Raw genomic sequence first — 19,807 nt, 5'->3', positions numbered from 1 at the left:
TATACTAGTATATATAGTTTAGTGTATAAGTTTAGTATATATGTTTGGCAGCAAATTCATAAGAAAAGAAACTGTCTTTGAGGAAAAAAATAATATTCAGCCGAAGCCTTACATTGGGTGCTATGTGATTATTTTATTTTACAGACTCCAGGGATTAGAGCTCGATCTACAAGGCTTCAGTGGTTTTGTGACAAATGTATTGCAAATAATCAGGTTTGTATTTGATTCTGATGTCTCAGTCACCTAAAACTGTGAGTAAAAGGCAAGGGTCCTCTGTGTCACGTGAACGTTTGGGGATTTCGAGAGATGGGGCATTGTAGAAGCAGTGTTTATCTTGGTTGTTTGCCAGATAAGCAATGGCTTATTTATTATTCCTGAGGTGCAGTAGAAACCCTAAATTGTTAACCTGGGCCCTGAAGATTTTATCTTTAACTAGTTGGTTGGAGCAGGCCGACCTTGTGTCTTTGGCACTAATGCACTAAGCCTTCATTAGTCCTTAGTGGCAGGAGGAGTTGCTTCCCAGAGCTCTGGAATTTCTGCTTGCCCTCCTCTGGTGCAGGTACCTGTTTGCATCATGCCAAATAAAAGCCCCAGGGCAAGAAGAGTGTAAAATTTGGAGGGAGAAGTATTTTGTTAGTGTACGATATTCTCATTGAGTTCTCCCACCCAGATATCTTTGAATTAGTTATTCACGTTGTGTTCTTGACTCCAAATTTTTTTAAAATCGTGGTAAAATAAATATAATGTAAGATTTATCATTTAACCCTGTATAAGTATACAGTTCAGTGGCATTAAGTTCATTCACACTGTTGTGCTCAGCCCATTAACTTTTGAAATGAAGTTAAACTGCCCTTTGGTAAAGTTAATTTGAAAGATTATTCCACTGCTGTTTCTTAACTATAAAATATATAGCAAGGTAGATCTGTCTCTTAATCTTACTTTTAAGGTTGAAACTCTGGAAAAATTAGTGGAGCTGACACAGAAGCTATTTGAATGTGATAGAGACCAGATGTACTACAATCTGCTAAAACTGTATAGTAAGTGATTTAACTATTCTTCATGTTTTCATTTATTCTGTTGAAGGCAGTGGCAGGAAAGGAGTGTTTGGTTTTGAGGGAGCTCCAGGGATTGTCAGAAGGCAGTTTTCATTCAACAGAGGCTCAAGTAGAGGCTAGATTGAATTTTATCACAGAATGTTATATTGTAGCACTAGGCACTGTATATCTTCATAATTTCTGACATTCTTACTGCAATAATGAGAAAGTACGAAAACCTTCATCAGAACCACAGAATTTAATAGGACTTTTTGAGGTAAGAATGATCTTTCTGTTCTTTTTATTTAAACCTTCAGGTAAATTTATTGGTCACTTTTATAAATAGGTAACCACCAAAACGTTGATGTATGTAGATATTTTTTTCTTTTTGCAAGAAGATGCATATCTTGCATATCTATATACAAACTCATTGTTAAACAGTTTTTAAAATGTCATATATTTTTGACTCAGTTATATATTACAAACAGTTTTCTATATTTAATCACCTACAAATAACTAAAATACTACATAGATGTACTAAAATTTATTCAGCCCATCTCCTGTTACTGGGTTTGTGAATAGATTTCCATTTTCCATTTCTAAAACAACACTACGTTATTCATTTTTGTGCCTTAATGTTCATTCACATCCTTAACTCTTTTCTGAGGCTAAAATCTTAGTATTTGTATTTGACATTTCAGAAACTTTTGATCTCTCTTTTCCAACAATGCTCTAGTACTTTTATACCAGTGTACACATTTGGAGCTTTACAGTTTCTTTTAGGATTTTTTAGTGGAGAGGAATAACACTTAGAACAGCCAGTGACCTTTCCCTATATGATTCATGGATATTTATCTAGATTTATTGTTCTTCTTTTGTCTTGGCAAATTTCCCTTCACCAAACAAATAAGGGGATTTATTTGTCTTTTCAGACTTGTGTTTATTACCATTGAAAGCTTTCTTTTACATCTTGATGATGTAAATGAAATTAAATTTGCTAAAAAATTTATATTCCAATTTTTGGTTGTATTGAAATACACATTTCACAGTGTAATTCTTAAGACTTTGGCTTGAGCGATGATCAAGTTTTTGCACACAATGCTGAGGTTGGTATTGAATGTATAGAATTAAAAACCTGTATTTTAGGCAGTTGGTCCTCAAATTGCAAATTATAATCTGTATTTGAGCACCTACTTTTTCTTCCTTTTAAAGAACAGTTTCATGATGAAATTCTAATGTGCCAAGCTCAAAAGAAACACTGACTGTATGTCTGAATGTGTCTTATTATTTCAAGTAGTCCTCATAGAAGACTATATAAACTTTGATTCAGAAAAAAAAAAGAAAAATCTATGAAGCCCTTACTGTGTGCTAGACATTGTGGAAGGCACTGCAGATGTAAAGGTAGTGCTCTGCTGAAAGGGTCAGCCCCATCACCAAGTCTTAACACCGCAGCGGGTAAGAACAAGTGTAAGTATGTGGTAGTCTAGGGCCACACAAACTTCTTCCTGTTCAGAAGAACTTTCACTATTAGTTTTGTTTTGTTTTTTGTTTTTGAGACAGGGTCACCCCAGCTAGAGTACAGTGGTGTGATCAGAGCTCACTGCAGCCTCAACCTCGTGGGCTCAAGAAATCCTCCCACTTCAGCCTCTCAAGTAGCTGGGACTACAGGCATGTGCCACCACACCCTGCTAAAATTTTTTTTTTCTTTTACTTTTTGTGGAGACGGGGTCCCACTGCGTTGCCCAGGATGGTCTTGAACTCCTGAGCTCAAGCAATCTTCCTGCCTCAGCCTTCCAAAGTGCTGGGATTACAGGCGTGAGCCACTGTGCCCGGCTTCTTTTTTTTTTTTTTTAAAGAAACAATAAAAATATACAATGTTTAGCTTCATCTTAAAATTTCCATTAGGGATATATGGTCTTTGAGGTTTAATGCTATTTTCTTGTCCTTAATTTCCTCTATCTGTCCTGTTGGACACCTGTCTCCAATTCTTGCGTTGCATTTGAGCCAGTAGTTTGAGAAGGTTGGCAGAGTGTGGTTAGCTTCTTAGGAGGCTGGAAGCCAGTGGAATCCTATAGAGAAGTATACATACTTTTTAACCACATTTGTATACCTACCTTCTGCCATGTTATAAATAGATAATCTGATTATAATAGCCCTAATCCTTTCCTTTCTGAAGAAGCAGCAAGCTATCCCCTTCTGCATTTTGCCTTCAGACTTGTGCCACTATTTAAATATTGTTACATGGACTCAGTTGCTTTGAAATGGAACATATGATATGAATTGGTAGTAAATGTGGACTCATACTTTTTAAAAATCCATATTTTGCATTGTGGATTTCTTTCTTAGGATGCAATTTTAGCCCTTGAAAGAGATTGAATTAGTAGTTTTTTTTAGATATTTGTTGAAAAGCAACTTTCCTTTGTTTATTTTAAAACAGTACTTTTCACATACCTGTACACACTTAATTTTGTGGTAAATTATACTACAGAAACAGGCACAAAACACAGATATGTAGCTCAGCCAACACCCATAGAACTGCGTTGCATAAGTCTTACATACATTTAAATACAAGCTTTTATTAACATAAAAGTGCTTGCATTTTCTGTGGACTCAGTATAACATGATCTGTTACAAAATTTTGTCATTATTCAAACTTCATTTCTATCCTTTCCAATATATTTTGAGCTTTCATTGTGACAAGTCTTGCAAAATTAGCTTCTAGAAACTATAACAAACATTAATTACATGAATGAAATGACTTCCTCACTTGCTTAAGGAATTTTCTATTATTTCTATATGACATTTTCCTATGTTCTGAACACTTCTTCTTTACAGATAGAAAGTAGAAATTAGTTTCTTTGTATAGTAGTCTAGCCAAGAGTCAAGCTGCCTTACATTTGTAAGTTTGCAATATAATTCTTTGAATCTATTTAAAAAGTCTGTATAACCTCATCATTTATTCTATCTCAATAATGATTTATATATTATTTCTTCAAGTAAGTATAGCCATTTACATTTCTTTTCGTATTGTGTGGCCTTTTCCTCCTCCATTATTACACAAGTGAAATGAACATATTCTGATTGCTAAAGATTCAAACAATATAATACTATACTAGGTAACTCTGAAAACGTCATTGTGTCCACCGCCGCCCCCTAACCTCTTATCTCAGATGTAACTTTGTCAATTGGCCATCCTTTCCATGTCTTCTCTACACACTGCCCTCTCTCTACCTTTATATCCATATATTTTTTATGTATGTACCTATTATTTTGATTCTTTTATATCCTGTTTTGATTGTTTTATACTCTACATGTTTCATGTTCTACATTTCTACACTGTATTCTGTGGCTTTTGTTTTACTTAACAATATGAAATAAATTCACAAGAAAAATACTTGCTTTTTCTCTCTTTTAACGAATCTTGACTGCTGGTATCCTTAAAACCTCTGAAGTTGATGAATTTTTTTTAATGAATTTATGGGTTTTTCAAATGTATTTGTGTTTTATTTTAGTCCTTATTTGTTTTAGTGTTCACATTATCTCGTCTTTGGCCATTGGGAACCCCTTCACATTGGCTCCTGTGTTGGATTCTATGTTGCCTGACACACCCCATTAGTCTTTGTTAATGTCTTGTTTTCAGGCATAACAAGACAATCCAGGCTTATGTTACATCATTCCTGTCCTAGACTGTAATCCTTATTTTATAGGGGAATGATACTTAGGTCCCATAATCAGGTAATTGACATGGGGAATATGGAAATTGCACCATCATATCATTGTGTAAAAACCATCAGCCTTCTGATTAAAACCCTGAAGTAGAGATCTCTTAGTTTAATACCATAGAGAACACGTGTGAAAAGTGCCACCTGGTATACCCTGGTTCCATAGCCATAAAATGTTGCCCCACAACTGTGTCTATTCTTGTAAAATACACTAATATTGTCAGAAATCTTTGGTCTTATAACGTAAGGGTTCTCAGAGGTCATTTAGAACAGTCTGTCCTCTTGTTCTTTCAGGAGGGAACTGTGAGTTCCAGGAAAGTGATGTGATTATAGAGGCAGAGTGTCCATTTCTTGGTCTTAGCTCAAGTTTGTGGCTGTTAGATTATTTGAATAACATTATTGTCTCAGTAGGATTTTAAACACACAAAGGATATTATAAAAAAAGGCATAGCCTTTCTGCACATTTGTGAGAGTTTACACACAGCTGCAGATTTTGACACACTGATTTGCTTGACTACTTCAAATCTTTGTTTTGTATTTTGTGATCCAGATAAAATTCCAGGAAATTTTTTCCCTCTGAAAAATATTTACTGAGTTGTTTCATGCTATATTATACTAATTCTCATCTGTATTTTGAAATATTTTCTTAAGTTGCTAGTCCTTTTGTTGTTGTTGTTGTTTGTTTTTTGAGACAGAGTCTCACTCTGTCGCCCAGGCTGGAGTACAGTGGCACAATCTTGGCTCACTGCAACCTCCACCTCCCAAGTTCAAGTGATTCTCCTACCTCAGCCACCCCAGTAGTTGGGATTATAGGCATGCACCACCACACGTGGCTAATTTTTGTATTTTTTGTAGATACGGGGTTTCACCTTGGCCAGGCTGGTCTTGAACTCCTGGCCTCAACTAATCTGCCCACCTCAGCTTCCCAAAGTGCTGGCATTACAGACATGAGCCACTGTGCCTGCCCAGTAGTCTATTTTAACAGGTGCATCTCTGTAATATCCTTGTCCTCCCAAAGTAGAAGCTTTTTATATAGTTTTGTGCTATTTTTAAACAAAGAAAATAATGTTCCCAGAATTCTTACAGCCTAAAGGCACAGAGCTGTAGATTATCCACCCACCTTTTTATTGTTCAGAAAAATTAAGTCCCCTTTTAAAGGTCCTTAGCAGTACTGTGTCTAGCTGTTGGAAACCTTCCCTATCTTCCCACAGTCCACAAGGACCTTTTGTCAGTCAACAGAAGTGCTCCACTTTTTTTCCTTCTACGGAATAAAGATTCAGAGACTTGGAATTTTTTTTTTTTTTTAAATCAAATAAGTTTTATACTTTCACATACTTGAAATACTTCAATTTTATATTACACAACATTTTAATGAAGAAAAAGCATAATTAGCTAATGAGAGTCTTGTTTTGAAAATTGGTTGTAAATTTAAGGCTTTTATATTACTTGGGTTAATTTTATCAGTATATGTATAAAATCACTCTGCACTTTACGTTAATTTCTGCCATCTGGGCCTCCTTGCAGTGTAGTCTGTGTGAAAGTTTAGGCTGCAGCTGGGCACGGTGGCTCACACCAATAATCCCAGCAGTTTGGGAGGCCAAGGCAGGTGAATTGCTTGAGGTCAGGAGTTCAAGACCATCCTGGCCAACGTGGTGAAACCCTGTCTCTACTAAAAATACAAAAATTAGCGGGGCATGGTGGCACACACCTGTAGTCCCAGCTACTTGGGAGGGTGAGGCAGGAGAATCGCTTGAACCCTGGAGGCGGAGGTTGCAGTGAGCTGAGATCAGGCCACTGCACTCCAGCCTGGGCAACAGAACAAGACTCCATCTCAAAAAAAAAAAAAGTTTAGGCTTCAGTCTGTGTGACCCAGGGGAATTTCTCTACTCGTTATTTAAGGGTTTTTTTTTTTTTTTTTAAATTGCTAATTTCCCTTGAAGAATGAGTATGCTTTGTTTTTTGTTCTTTAAATTTTTTACTTTTAGGAGTCATTAGTTATCAAAAAACTTAACTTTTTGGTTTTCTGGAGAATAATCTAGGAAAATCCTACGTGTTTTAGTATTTTTCCTCTAAAATGCTGAGGAACAAATGTATTCATGTTGCCTGGAACATTTGTGCTCTGAAACAAACCCTTCCTTCCTAGAGCTGGACCCCACACAATCCAGATATTTCTTTTTTTTTTTTTGAGATGGAGTCGCGCTCTGTCGCCCAGGCTGGAGTGCAGTGGCGCGATCTCAGCTCACTGCAAGCTCCGCCTCCCGGGTTCACGCCATTCTCCTGCCTCAGCCTCCCGAGTAGCTGGGACTACAGGCGCCCACAACCGCGCCCGGCTAATTTTTTGTATTTTTAGTAGAGACGGGGTTTCACCGTGGTCTCGATCTCCTGACCTTGTGATCCGCCCGCCTCGGCCTCCCAAAGTGCTGGGATTACAGGCGTGAGCCACCGCGCCCGGCCCAGATATTTCTTATACCTACTGGCAAATTAAAAAAAAAAAGACATCTAAAGCAAGTTTTCTGTGCATTTAATAATTGTATTGCACTTGGTGTCATGTGACATTTTTCATATCTTGCCCCAGTTTTTCACAAGCAGAAATTAATTTATTATATTAAATGACTTGATCTTTCCTTTTCCAACCATGAGAATTTCTAAAAACAAAGTTTTGATCCTAGAGTTTTTGCTATTTGTAAAGACTAGATTACCACATGAAAGGAAATGGACTTTTCAATACGAAGGGATCTGCCTATTTCCTTCCCAGCAGACTTCCTGTCCCCTTGTAATAGTCTGATAGCATTATCAGTTGAGATAAGAAATCTAAGGAGATTCCACGTATCTCACATGGTCATAGAAACTCTTCGTGTCGACAGAAGAAACATAGACTATTCTCTCTCTTCAACTAAGTGAAAAGGTTTGTCACTTGTAAAGAGAATTACACACTTTCAGTCATTTTAGTACACACTACAGCTGTGTACTATACGGCAGCAGCCCCCAACCTTTTTGGTACCAGGGACTGGTTTCATGGAAGACAGTTTTTCCACAGACCAGGTTGTGGTGGGGGACGGGGATGGTTTGGGGATAAAACTGTTCCACCTCACATCATCAGGCATTAGTTAGATTCTTATAAGGAGCGCACAACCTAGATCCCTCACATGCGCAGTTCACAATAGGGTTTGTGCTCCTATGAGAATGTAATGCTGCTGCTGATCTTACAGGAGGTGGAGCTCTCGGGGCAATGTTTGCTCGCCCGCCCACTGCACGCCTTCTGCTGTGTAGCCCGGTTCTATAGCCTTTGCAAAGATCATGGATGTATGTATACCATATGCACCGCATATGAGCGCGTATATATGTATACTGCATATGGTACACATATATATACATACGTTATGTATGTATATATGGTGCCATATGCAGTGTGTGTGTATATATATCTCTCCATGATCTTTGCAAAGGCTAAAGGTCATAGTTGAATTGTTACCTGTTTCTGATTTTGATTTCAGCAGTAGGCACTTGCTCAGTAACATTAAAAAGACAAACTTTTTATCAACATGATTGAAAGTGTTTAATAAAGTGTGATGGGGGCTTCTTGTTACTGCTTTTTGATAGGTAGGGTATTTTTGGTTTGTAATTCAGAAGTACAGAGAAAAGTTCCCTTCTTGACTTCGGGTCACAGTCACATTTGGTTCCTTTCCCTAAAGGGCAGCATTTGGAATAATGCTTTCTTCAACATCAAATAAGAAAAGTTCTAAATATTTTTGTGAATTCTCTTTAGTATACTTATTGATTAATTTCTGCTTAATCAAATTCTACAGAAATGAATGGTGACTGGCAAAGAGCTGATGCTGTCTGGAATAAAATCCAGGAAGAAAATATTATTCCTCGTGAGAAGACATTAAGATTATTAGCGGAAATCCTTAGAGATGGTAACCAGGAAGTTCCATTTGAGGTACCTGAGGTAATTGTTTTTGGCATAATCATAACAAGATTTTGTTAGTATAATTAGGTTATAGATTAGCCTACTTTTATACTGAAAAGATCACCAGTTTTTATTTAACAGAATAATTTTGTTTTAAAGTGGTATGAAGATGAAAAACATTCCCTGAATTCTTCATTGGATTCTTCATCAGACTCAACCACAGAACCTGGTTTCCAGAAAGATATATTGAATGCCTGCCAATTGAAGCAAAGCAAAGGCAAGCACATATGGGAATGGCAGTGTGGGAGCGGGGGGTCTTCTAATAGCAGTGTGGGAAGTGCTGTAGGTTAGAGATAGGACTTAAATTTTATATATTTCTTGTCCCCTTCCATACTTTAACGAAAACATTTTGGGGCAAGTGGGAGAATGTAACTGTTGACGGAGTGGTAGATAATATTAAGGAATTACTCATTTTTTTTTTTGAGACAAGTCTCACTCTGTCGCCCAGGCTGGAATGCAGTGACATGATCTCAACTCACTGCAAGCTCCACCTCCTGGATTCACGCCTCCTGAGTAGCTGGGACTACAGGTGTCCACCACCACACCCGGCTAATTTTTTGCATTTTTAGTAGAGACGGGGCTTCACCGTGTTAGCCAGGATGGTCTCGATCTCCTGACCTCGTGATCCGCCTGCCTGGGCCTCCTAAAGTTCTGGAATTACAGGCGTGAGCCACTGTACCCAGCCGGAATTACTTATTTTTATTAGATGTGATAATGGTATTATGATTTACTTATAGGAAAATGTTCTGAAATTTTGAGATCCACATGAGTTATTGAAGGATGAAAAAAGTCAAGATTTCTATAATTTATTTTAAAATGCTTAAGCTATAAAAAACAAAGCAGGCTGGCCATGGTGGCTCACACCTGTAATCCCAGCACTTTGGGAGGCTGAGGTGGGCAGATCACAAGGTCAAGAGATGGAGACCATCCTGGCCAACATGGTGAAACCCCATCTCTACTAGAAATAGAAAAATTAGCCAGGCGTGTTGGTGCATGCCTGTAGTCCCAGCTACTTGGGAGGCTGAGGCAGGACAATCGCCTGAACCTGCGAGACGGAGGTTGCAGTGAGCCAAGATCGCACCACTGTACTCCAGCCTAGCAACAGAGTAAGACTCCGTCTCAAGAAAAAAAAAAAAAAAAAAAAAAAAGCAAATATGATAAAACGTTAATTGTTAGATATAAGTGATGGATATATGGAAGGTGAGATTCATTATACTATTCTTTTTTTTTTTTTTTCTGGAGACAGGTCTCACTCTGTCACCCAGGCTGGAGTGCAGTGGTTTGCAATCATGGTTCATTGCAGCCCCCACCTCCTGGGCTCAAGCAGTTCTCCTACCTCAGCTTCCCAAGTAGCTGGGACCATAGGCACACACCACCACACTCAGCCAATTTTTGTAGTGACGAGGTCTTGCTATGTTGCCCAGGCTGGTCTTAAACTCCTAAGCTCAAGTGGTCCTCTCACCTCGGCCTCACAAAGTGCTGGGATTACTGGTATGAGCCACCACCCCCAACCTGTACTATTCTTCATACTTTTCTGTACATTTGAAAGTTTTCATAATAAATGCCATTGTTGGCATACACTTTTATTAAAAATATTTTTTTGAAAATAGCATTGTGGCAAATATTATAACTTACTTGAAAGCAAAAAATGATTAAGGCACTAATTACTATACTAGTGTGTATTGACGTGATCCAGCAGTATCTCGAGGTTAGAGGTCTGCTTCTTGATTTTCTTCCCTTTCTCTAGTATTAAGTTTTCCTGAAGATATCTTCACCTCTCTTAATGCCTACTTTAAATTTTGTTTGACCATCTTTAACCCTCTGATAGGAGCTTGCAAGTTGAATTTTATATTTTCACTTAGACTTCTTATACTGTTCCAGAAGCATATATTACTCTTATTTTCTTTACTTTTATTAATTTCTTTTCATTCTAGCTTTCCATAGAATGATTCCTTCAGTTTTAGGGTGGATTTCAAGGATGGTTTATGATAGTTTACCATTAAGGAAATAAATACAACAGAATTCTTTTTTTAAATATTAGTATTGATAGTTTTGAGGTTTGTTTATTAGAAAGGAACCAATGTAGACATTTATGGAACTTCTTCATTTCCTAACTTAACTAGAAGGCTTGGCTAGGCTTACAGGCTTGGGAGGCCAACGTGGGCAGATCACTTGAGCCCAGGAGTTTGAGACCTGCCTATGCAACTTGGTGGTATCCCATCTCTCCAGAAAATACACAGATTAGCCTGGCTTGGTGGCACAGGCCTATAGTCCCGGCTACTCAGGAGGTTGAGGTGAGAGGATCAGGAGGTTGAAGCTGCATTGAGCCATGATCGCACCTGGATGATTGAGTGAGACCCTATCAGAAAAAAAAAAAAAAAAAAAAATGTGGCAGTGATGTAAAATGTATGAAGTAAAAATAAGCTAAGTTCTTATGCCTCCTCAGTTACCTCTGTAGTATAACTTTTTATTCATTCTGAGTCATTTTCTTTTCTTTTTGAGACGGAGTCTTGCTCTGTCACCCAGGCTGGAGAGCAGTGGTGCATTCTCGGCTCACTGCAACCTCCACCTCCCGGGTTCAAATGATTCTCCTGTCTCAGCCTCCCAAGTAGCTGGGACTACAGGTGCGCACCAGTCTATTCAGTCTATATATGTTTCAGTACATGCTATGCATCTTTGAAAGTGAAGTATAAGATTAAGCTTGATCAATACTATGTAAATGTTCTGGTGAAGTTTTGTTTTTTTTTTTTTTTTTTTTTTGTGAAACAGAGTCTCACTCTGTTGCCCAGGCTGGAGCGCAGTGGTGCAACCTCTGCCTTCCAGGCTCAAGTGATTCTCCTGCCTCAGCCTCTGAAGTAGCTGGGATTATAGGCGCCCGCCACTATGTCCGGCTTTTTTTTTTTCTTTTGTATTTTTAGTGGAGATGGGGATTCACCATGTTGGCCAGGCTAGTCTCAAACTCCTTACCTCAAGTGATCCGCCCGCGTAGCCTCCCAGAGTGCTGGGATTATAGGCGTGAGCCACCACCAAGCCCGTCCTCTGGTGAAGCTTTGATTTGACCAAAATGAATAGTTAGTGTACAGTTTAAGTGAAAACATTTAAGTAGTTAAATACAATGTAGTTAAATACAAAGTAGTTAAATACAATGCAGTGCGTATTATAAATGTAGAGCTACCTCTATTCTGGAATTTTCATTTATCTAATTGGTTTCATCCTGTTAATTCTTTTTTTTGGGGGGGGTGGGGGGTAGAATATTGGTCTGTCACCCAGGATAGAGTGCAGTAGTGCAATCTCAGCTCACTGCAACCTCTGTCTCCTGGGTTCAAGCAATTCTTCAGCCTCAGCCTCCCAAGTAGCTGGGATTGCAGGCGCCCCCCGGCGAATTTTTGTATTTTTGGTATATACCGGGTTTCACCATGTTGTCCAGGCTGGTCTCAAACTCCTTACCTCAAGTGATCCTCCTACCTTGGCCTCCCAAAGTGCCGGGATTACAGGTGTGAGCCACTGTGCCCGGCCATAATCTCAGGATTCGAATGTTTCGTGAAATGTGAATGCTTTGAAAATTGAATGATTACATTAACACTTTTCTGGTAGTTCAGTCTACTTAAAGGCGTCTCATGATTGTCACATCAGAAACAAATGTATGGTGAATGGGTTTGGTATAGTAAAATGCTAATAAAAAAAAAAACTAATAGGGACTAATATACTCAGCCACACCAAGTTAATGTGAAGACCACAATTTTAGAAAACAACAAGAGTTTCCAAATAAGTGTGAAATATTATGTATGATTGTTAGGAAGTTGACAATAATTATATTGCATCTTAAGTTTTTAGCCCCCTAAAAAGCATTGGGTATTGAATGGCAGATTTTATTGCAGTCATCTTATTGTGTGTCGTGGTTTAAATATTTTATTTAGCAGAGCTGTTCTGTGACTTTAATAAGTAAATAAAACTTTCTTAAATTTGTGATGCATTGATACTGGTACTCGAATGAAGATATGTCATTTTCTCCCATTTCAGAAAAGTGAAATACACCAAATAGACTAGGTATCTGATGGAAATGATACTGGAGTTTCTTCTTGCATATTAGCGTGTTTTTATTTTCTGTTTTTTGCCAGTGTCCTGGAATATACAGTTGTTCACAACCATAGAAATCTAGTGTAAGGCACTTGGAAATTTAATGACTAACAGGGACTGTTCTATGGAAGACTTACTTGAAATGTGATAAACTTGTGCCATTGTTACTTTCACTTGCCCAAACTGTTCTCCTTAGTTAAGATGCAAATATAAATGTTGTCATATTTTTTTCTCCAAATTTAGCTTAAAGGGATAAATATTTCTTTTGACAGTGCCACTTAAGTTTAATTAAGGGGCTAATGCACACATCCCCTAACTCATACATAGAAGCATAGCAATTTTTGCATGTTCAGAAACTTCTAAAGTAGCTTAAAATGTTCTTCTGAACATTAAATAATATCATGTTCCGTCTTAATTAGAAGTTTTATATTTCCTTACATTGAGCCCTATATTCGTAGAACTATCACGTAGGCCATACGTGATAGTTCAGTTATGCCCCATCTTTATTGTGATTTGTTTATACACAGAAGGGAGTAGATTGTAGTTTCAGTTGGCTGTTTATAGCCAGGCAATTTTATTTCAGAAAAGTAAGTGACTGAAAAGTGTAGTTACTTCTCTTTTGGTAACATCTTTTCATTCACTGACAGTTATTGTGAACAAGTGAAATAAAACTGTTAATCAGTCAAACAAATGTTGCTTAGTTTACTTGTTAGATATCTGTATATTTGAAAATTGTATGTTTTTGTATAAGTCCTGTCGTAGCCAAATAATGTGATCTCCTAATTTTAGAATTATAGGCTATATTCTCTTTAGTGCTATTGTGTTGAAATGTTAACCATTGTAACCACCCACTTATAGATTAAAGATTGCTTTAAAATGAATCTTTTGCTCCCCTCAATCTAAATTATACCTCTGGTTTATTTGGACTTTAACACACATTTTGCGATTTATTTTGAAACTAGTATCATCTTTTCATAAATTCAGAAGAGCTATTTCTCATTTTTATTAGAAAGAAAATAATTTATCAACTTAAGAAAGCTCGTATGAGAAATCATTTTAAGAGGAAACCCCTTCAGGCACCATCCATTCGGATTAAGTTGTAATTTCCAAAACCGTAGCTTTGTCTTTAAAATATTTGAAGAATTACGTCAGTGTGTCTCTCTATAGAGTGGCAACAGTGGGTTGGTATTAAAAAGCAGAAATATTTGGGTTTAGGTCTTTGTTTCAGGATTTTTTCCATCCTTTTGGCATTTCAGAATAATGTCATCTCATTTATTTTTTGTCTGTTTTCTCTCATAGAGGCATATGGTATTTTCCTGAAAGCAAAACAGCAAAACGTTGTATTTAATGCTGAAACCTACAGTGATCTCATTAAATTACTGCTGTCAAAAGAGTATTTTACACAAGCAGTGGAAGTGAAAGCATTGTAAGTATTAGTCCATTTATTAAACCTCTTGTTTAAAAAAGAATATTGGCTACCATTAGCCAATAATAATAATAATGTGCTGTGTAGTGCAATTGCTTGATTGGCCTCAGCTACCCATAAAAATCATATGAAATGGTTAACTAATTTTATCAGGGTTTTTTCACCTTTAAAAAAAAAAAAAAAAAACCATTACTGGCCATACACAATGTAGTACATTTTGCTTAATGTTCCATCACGATTCATTTAAGATATCCATGCACAGAAAAGTAATTTTATTATATTCTGTTTCTTGTTCAGCAGCTAAATCCATGTACCTTTTGTGGGGGGAGTAGCCTGAGAAAACAAAGACACCATAGACTTTGAACTTAGACTAAGATTTGAATCTTACTTGAAAGTTCTGTGACCTTGGGAAAATTACCTGCCATCTCTGATCATTAGTTTTTCTTCTGTATGATGAGTGTATGATAATATTACTTAATACTAAAGATTTCTTCTAGGTGTTGAAGAAGGTAGTGTGAAGTAGAAAAAACATAGGTACTGAACACATTTTATTTGTGTTTCCCCCTCCTTTCGTGTTTTTTAATTAAAAAGAAAAATAATCTGACTGGGCGAGGTGGCTCATGCCCGTAATCCCACAAGTTCGGGAGGCGGAGGTGGGTGGATCACCTGAGGTCAGGAGTTTGAGACCAGCCTGACCAACATGGTGCAACCCCGTGTCTACTAAAAATACAAAAATTAGCCGGTCATGGTGGCGTTTGCCTGTAATCCCAGCTACTCAAGAGGCTGGGACAGGAATATCACTTGAACCCAGGAGGTGGAGGCTGCAGTGAGCTGAGATTGCGCCACTGCACTCCAGCCTGGGTGACAAAAAGGAGACCCTGTCTCAAAAAAGAAAAGAAGAAGAAAAGGAATAATCTGAAAAAATTTTTAAGTCCACAACACTTTTAGAATATTAGAATCCTAAGGAGAAAATGGATGCCTGCCATCCTTTCACATCACAAGAAAACCTGGCAGTGTCCTAGTGTTGCTAAAGTTATGCATCATAGGCCGTAGTTACTGTCTGTGTTTTAGTATTGAAAATCGTGTTCTATATGACTGTACTTGTCTGTGTGTATGTGTGTGTGGTCTTGAATCATCATTTGTATGTCTTGATACAAGACAGTTGCACTAGGACTGTCGGGTTTTCAATGTACTCTGTGTGTCATTTGTGTGTTTTCTCAATTTCTAATCAAATTATATCTATATCTCTAGAACACTCGATATACCCTTAATTAGTGACTTGGAAAATTTGACATTGAGCAGTATCCTGTCATAGGTCAAGGGTGTGGATCATCTAAAATTACTTTCCTCAGAAAATTATGAAACTCTCCATGCCAACCCTCTCCATGATAATGAAGGAGAGCTAGAAAAAAGAGAAGCATTTTGTGTTGAGAATTAAGTCTGGTTAAGTGATGAGATAGAAGCAAAGACAGAAAACTTAAAAAAAATTAGATTTTGGGTTTGGTCATGAAGACCTCTGAAATACTTCCTAAAAGTATAGGTTTTAATTTTTTTTTTTTTCTTTCTCATTTTCATTGGGTTTGTTCTAGAACAGTGATCCTTATTCTGGTAGCATAAAAAGATTTCCTCACAGCTCACCACAAAGATTATGATTCAGCCAATTTGGTGTGGGGTCTGAGAATGTACATTTTACTCCATACCCCAGGTGATTGAAGAATCATGTCTTAAACATTTTGATCGCATATGATTAATAACAAATTGTACTTGATATATCACATGTAACTATATTATAAAACATACTCAAAATAGAAAATCACATATGATTAATAACAAATTGTACTTGATATATCACATGTAACTATATTATAAAACATACTGAAAATAGAAAATCTTCATAAGATGAAATTTTTAAAAAGAGATTTAAGCCCAGGCATGTTGGCTCATGCCTGTAATCCCAGCACTTTGGGAGGCTAAGGCTGAAGGATCACTTGAGGTCAGGAGTTCGAGACCAGCCCGGGCCAACATGGTAAAACCCTGTCTCTACTAAGAATATAAAAATTAGTTGCCGGGCGCGGTGGCTCAAGCCTGTAATCCCAGCACTTTGGGAGGCCGAGGCGGGTGGATCACGAGGTAAGGAGATCGAGACTATCCTGGCTAACATGGTGAAACCCCGTCTCTACTAAAAATACAAAAAACTAGCCGGGCGTGGTGGCGGGCGCCTGTAGTCTCAGCTACTCGGGAGGCTGAGGCGGGAGAATGGCGTGAACCCGGTAGGTGGAGCTTGCAGTGAGCCGAGATCACGCCACTGCACTCCAGCCTGGGAGACACAGCGAGACTCTGTCTCAAAAAAAAAAAAAAAATTAGCCTGGTGTGGTGGCGGGCGCCTGTAATCCGAGCCACTCGGGAAGCTGAGGCAGGATAATCGTTTGAACCTGGGTGGCAGAGGTTGCAGTGAACCCAAGATCGCGCCACTGCACTCCAGCCTAGGCGACAGAGCGAGACTCTGTCTCCAAAAAAAAAAAAAAAAAAGAGATGTAAAGGTTTTCTTGCCTCACCCTAGAGTGTTCATACAGTGTACATGCCGCTCATTGAAGACCACTGGTCTAGAGTAGTTTCAAAACGGCAGTTGCAGCCAATTAGTGGGTCATGACATCTATTAAGTGGGACAGAACCAACATTGTATTAATGAAATAGTATAGACTATTTCAGAGTACTTCTGTAGTAAAGATACTATTTCATGAAAAGTTGCTTTCAGTTATGCGTGTGTGTGTATGTATCTGTGGATTGGGTTGTCATGTAAAACATCATTTCTTACTATAGTCCTCCCATAGATCTTGATCTACCAAGGTTGAAACCGCTGACCTGGAAGATAGTTGTAAGCATGACCTCTATTTGCCTTAAATTTACAACCTGTGAAATATAGGTTTATCTTTTTTTTTTTTTCCTTTAAGTTCTAGGGTACATGTGCACAACGTGCAGGTTTGTTACATATGTATACATGAGCCATGTTGGCGTGCTGCACCCATTAACTTGTCATTTACATTAGGTATATCTCCTAATGCTATCCCTCCCCCCTCCCCACAATAGGACCTGGTGTCTGATGTTCCCCTTCCTGTGTTTAAGTGATCTCATTGTTCAATTCCCACCTACGAGTGAGAACATGCGGTGTTTGGTTTTCTGTTCTTGCGATAGTTTGCTGAGAATGATGGTTTTCAGCTGCATCCATGTCCCTACAAATGACATGAACTCATCCTTTTTTATGGCTGCATAGTATTCCATGGTGTATATGTGCCACATTTTCTTAATCCAGTCTGTCACTGATGGACATTTGGGTTGATTCCAAGTCTTTGCTATTGTGAATAGTGCCGCAATAAACATACATGTGCATGTGTCTCTATAGCAGCATGACTTATAATCCTTTGGGTATATCCCCAGTAATGGGATGGCTAGGTCAAATGATATTTCTAGTTCTAGATCCTTGAGGAATCGCCACACTGTTTTCCACAATGGTTGAACTAGTTTACAGTCCCACCAACAGTGTAAAAGTGTTCCTATTTCTCCACATCCTCTCCAGCACCTGTTGTTTCCTGATTTTTTAATGATTGCCAAGGTTTATCTTCTTCCCTTCTCTAGATCTTCATGAAGCCTTCTTGAGGTATGATTGACATGTAAAAAGATATATATTTAATGTATCTATCTCAGTGAGTTAGGGGATAAGTGTACACCCTTGGAACCATTTCCCACTTCAAGGTCACAAACATATCCTTCCCCTTCCAGAGTTTCTTCCCACCCTCAATATTATTATTTATTGGGTTTTGTGTGTGAGAGAACACACTTGTGATCTTTCCTCTTAGCAATTTTCAGTATAAATACAGTATTGTTAGCTGTTGGCACTAAGCTGTATAGAGCTCTAGAACTTATCTTCCATAACTGAAACTGTACTTTAACCATTATCTCATTTCCCCTCCTCCTAGTCCTTGGCATCCACCATCATGCTCTGCTTCTTAGTTTGATATACAAGTAAGACTTTTAGCTGTGTTATCTACCAGGGTTATTTGGGAGTTGCCTTCCCCCATGCATCTGTATGCACCCAAGAGAACCCAAGATCCAAAGCCTGAAGTCAGTCTGGGCTTTGGATGCATGTCCTCTCCCTTGAACCAATAAAATGTTATATCTGACTATGTAGAATTGTTTCATGGCTTAAATTGTTGAGTACTTTAAAAAATAATGCTGGACTGAAAAGTCAGAAGTGAAAGTTCAAGTTACTAATTATCCAACTATGTTACTTGAGGTATTTCAAGAGATATTTTGTGGATTCAGTTCCTGTTTATTGCCAACTAGGTCCTCTCTTCCCATTCCCATTCTGTGTCAGTGATCAGAGTGAAAAACAATTGTTGCTTTGTTATAGGCAACTTTATTATAATATGGTGGCCAAATGAGCTACTGTAGCAAATGGCAGTACCACTCTATTATTATTCGGGCAGTCTTACTCTGGATCCATAGCTATCTGTTGTTACAGTTTTCTATGTAATGTCACTTGGTCAACCTTAAGAGCCATGGTTTTGGTGGAGCATGGTGGCTCAGTGGCTAACGGCTATAATCCCAGCACTTTGGGAGATCAAGGCAGGTGGATCAGTTGAGGTCAGGATTTCGAGACCAGCCTGGCCAACTTGGTGAAACCCTGTCTCTACTAAAAATAGGAACAATTAGTCAGGCGTGGTGGCGCATGCCTGTAATCCCAGTTACTCAGGAGGCTGAGGCAGGAAAACGACTTGAACCCAGGAGGCGGAGGTTGCAGTTAGCCAAGATTGTACCACTGCACTCCAGCCTGAGTGACAGAGGAAAAAAAAAAAAGCCATAATGTCATTTTTATTTTGCCTTTGTTGTCATCTAATATGTTACAGATATACTTGACCTCTAATAAGATTTCAACTTTATTTACAAAGTCATTTAACCTTCCCAATAAGCCATGAAACCTCAAAAGTAATAGTAACTGCTGCCTTTTAAAAATGTTCAATAAACCAACTTTCTTTCATTTTTTAGTTTCCTCATGGTTCAAAATAATTTATCTGTAGTAAATGCTTTCAAGGGAGGGAAACCACTTATTCAAAGAGCAGTAGGGGATATAAACTCTTGTTTTAAATCTCTGCTAACATTAAACCATATTCTTAGGGACTTTAGGAATCATGTAACAACAACCCTACTTTATCTTTTGAGAGTAGAACTTGATTTTCTCTCGTTCCTCTTGGCTTCCTGTATCATTCTGTTCGGAAATAATGCTATGTCTGTCACTGATGATTTTTATTGAATTGGCCAGTTTTTGTTATCCTAAATAATATAATCACCAACTAATGTCCTTTGTGCATGTTATGTAAGCACAGTCATTGCTTACACGAAAGCTCACTTCTCATGCCTATATTACATGTATTATACCATATTTACTTTAAAATGTTACCTAAAATCCATTAAAACCATAAGGCAACAAAAGTCTTAAATTTGAAATGCTGTCGTTTCAGAGCAATAAATTCTCTGAAATGTCCAATGTGAAAGTTTCCCTATAATACTGTCTTCTTTGGTT

The 19,807-nt window shown here is 38.0% G+C and overlaps 1 protein-coding gene across 1 annotated transcript in view; it reads left to right on the top strand.

Moving 5' to 3' along the window:
• LOC105464939 (leucine rich pentatricopeptide repeat containing) overlaps nucleotides 1-19,807 on the top strand; it is a 117,043-nt gene that overhangs the window by 77,903 nt on the left and 19,333 nt on the right. The window contains exons 26-30 of the mRNA XM_011713089.2: nucleotides 145-213; nucleotides 947-1,037; nucleotides 8,563-8,705; nucleotides 8,826-8,943; nucleotides 14,103-14,229. Coding sequence (XP_011711391.2) covers nucleotides 145-213; nucleotides 947-1,037; nucleotides 8,563-8,705; nucleotides 8,826-8,943; nucleotides 14,103-14,229 — 548 coding nt within the window. The remainder of the gene's footprint in view (nucleotides 1-144; nucleotides 214-946; nucleotides 1,038-8,562; nucleotides 8,706-8,825; nucleotides 8,944-14,102; nucleotides 14,230-19,807) is intronic.

The sequence above is a fragment of the Macaca nemestrina genome, chromosome 13, assembly GCF_043159975.1.
Source record: "Macaca nemestrina isolate mMacNem1 chromosome 13, mMacNem.hap1, whole genome shotgun sequence".
NCBI lineage: Eukaryota > Metazoa > Chordata > Mammalia > Primates > Cercopithecidae > Macaca > Macaca nemestrina.
The sequence above is the reverse complement of the archived record's forward strand: the minus strand, read 5'-3'. Positions and strand labels throughout refer to the sequence as shown.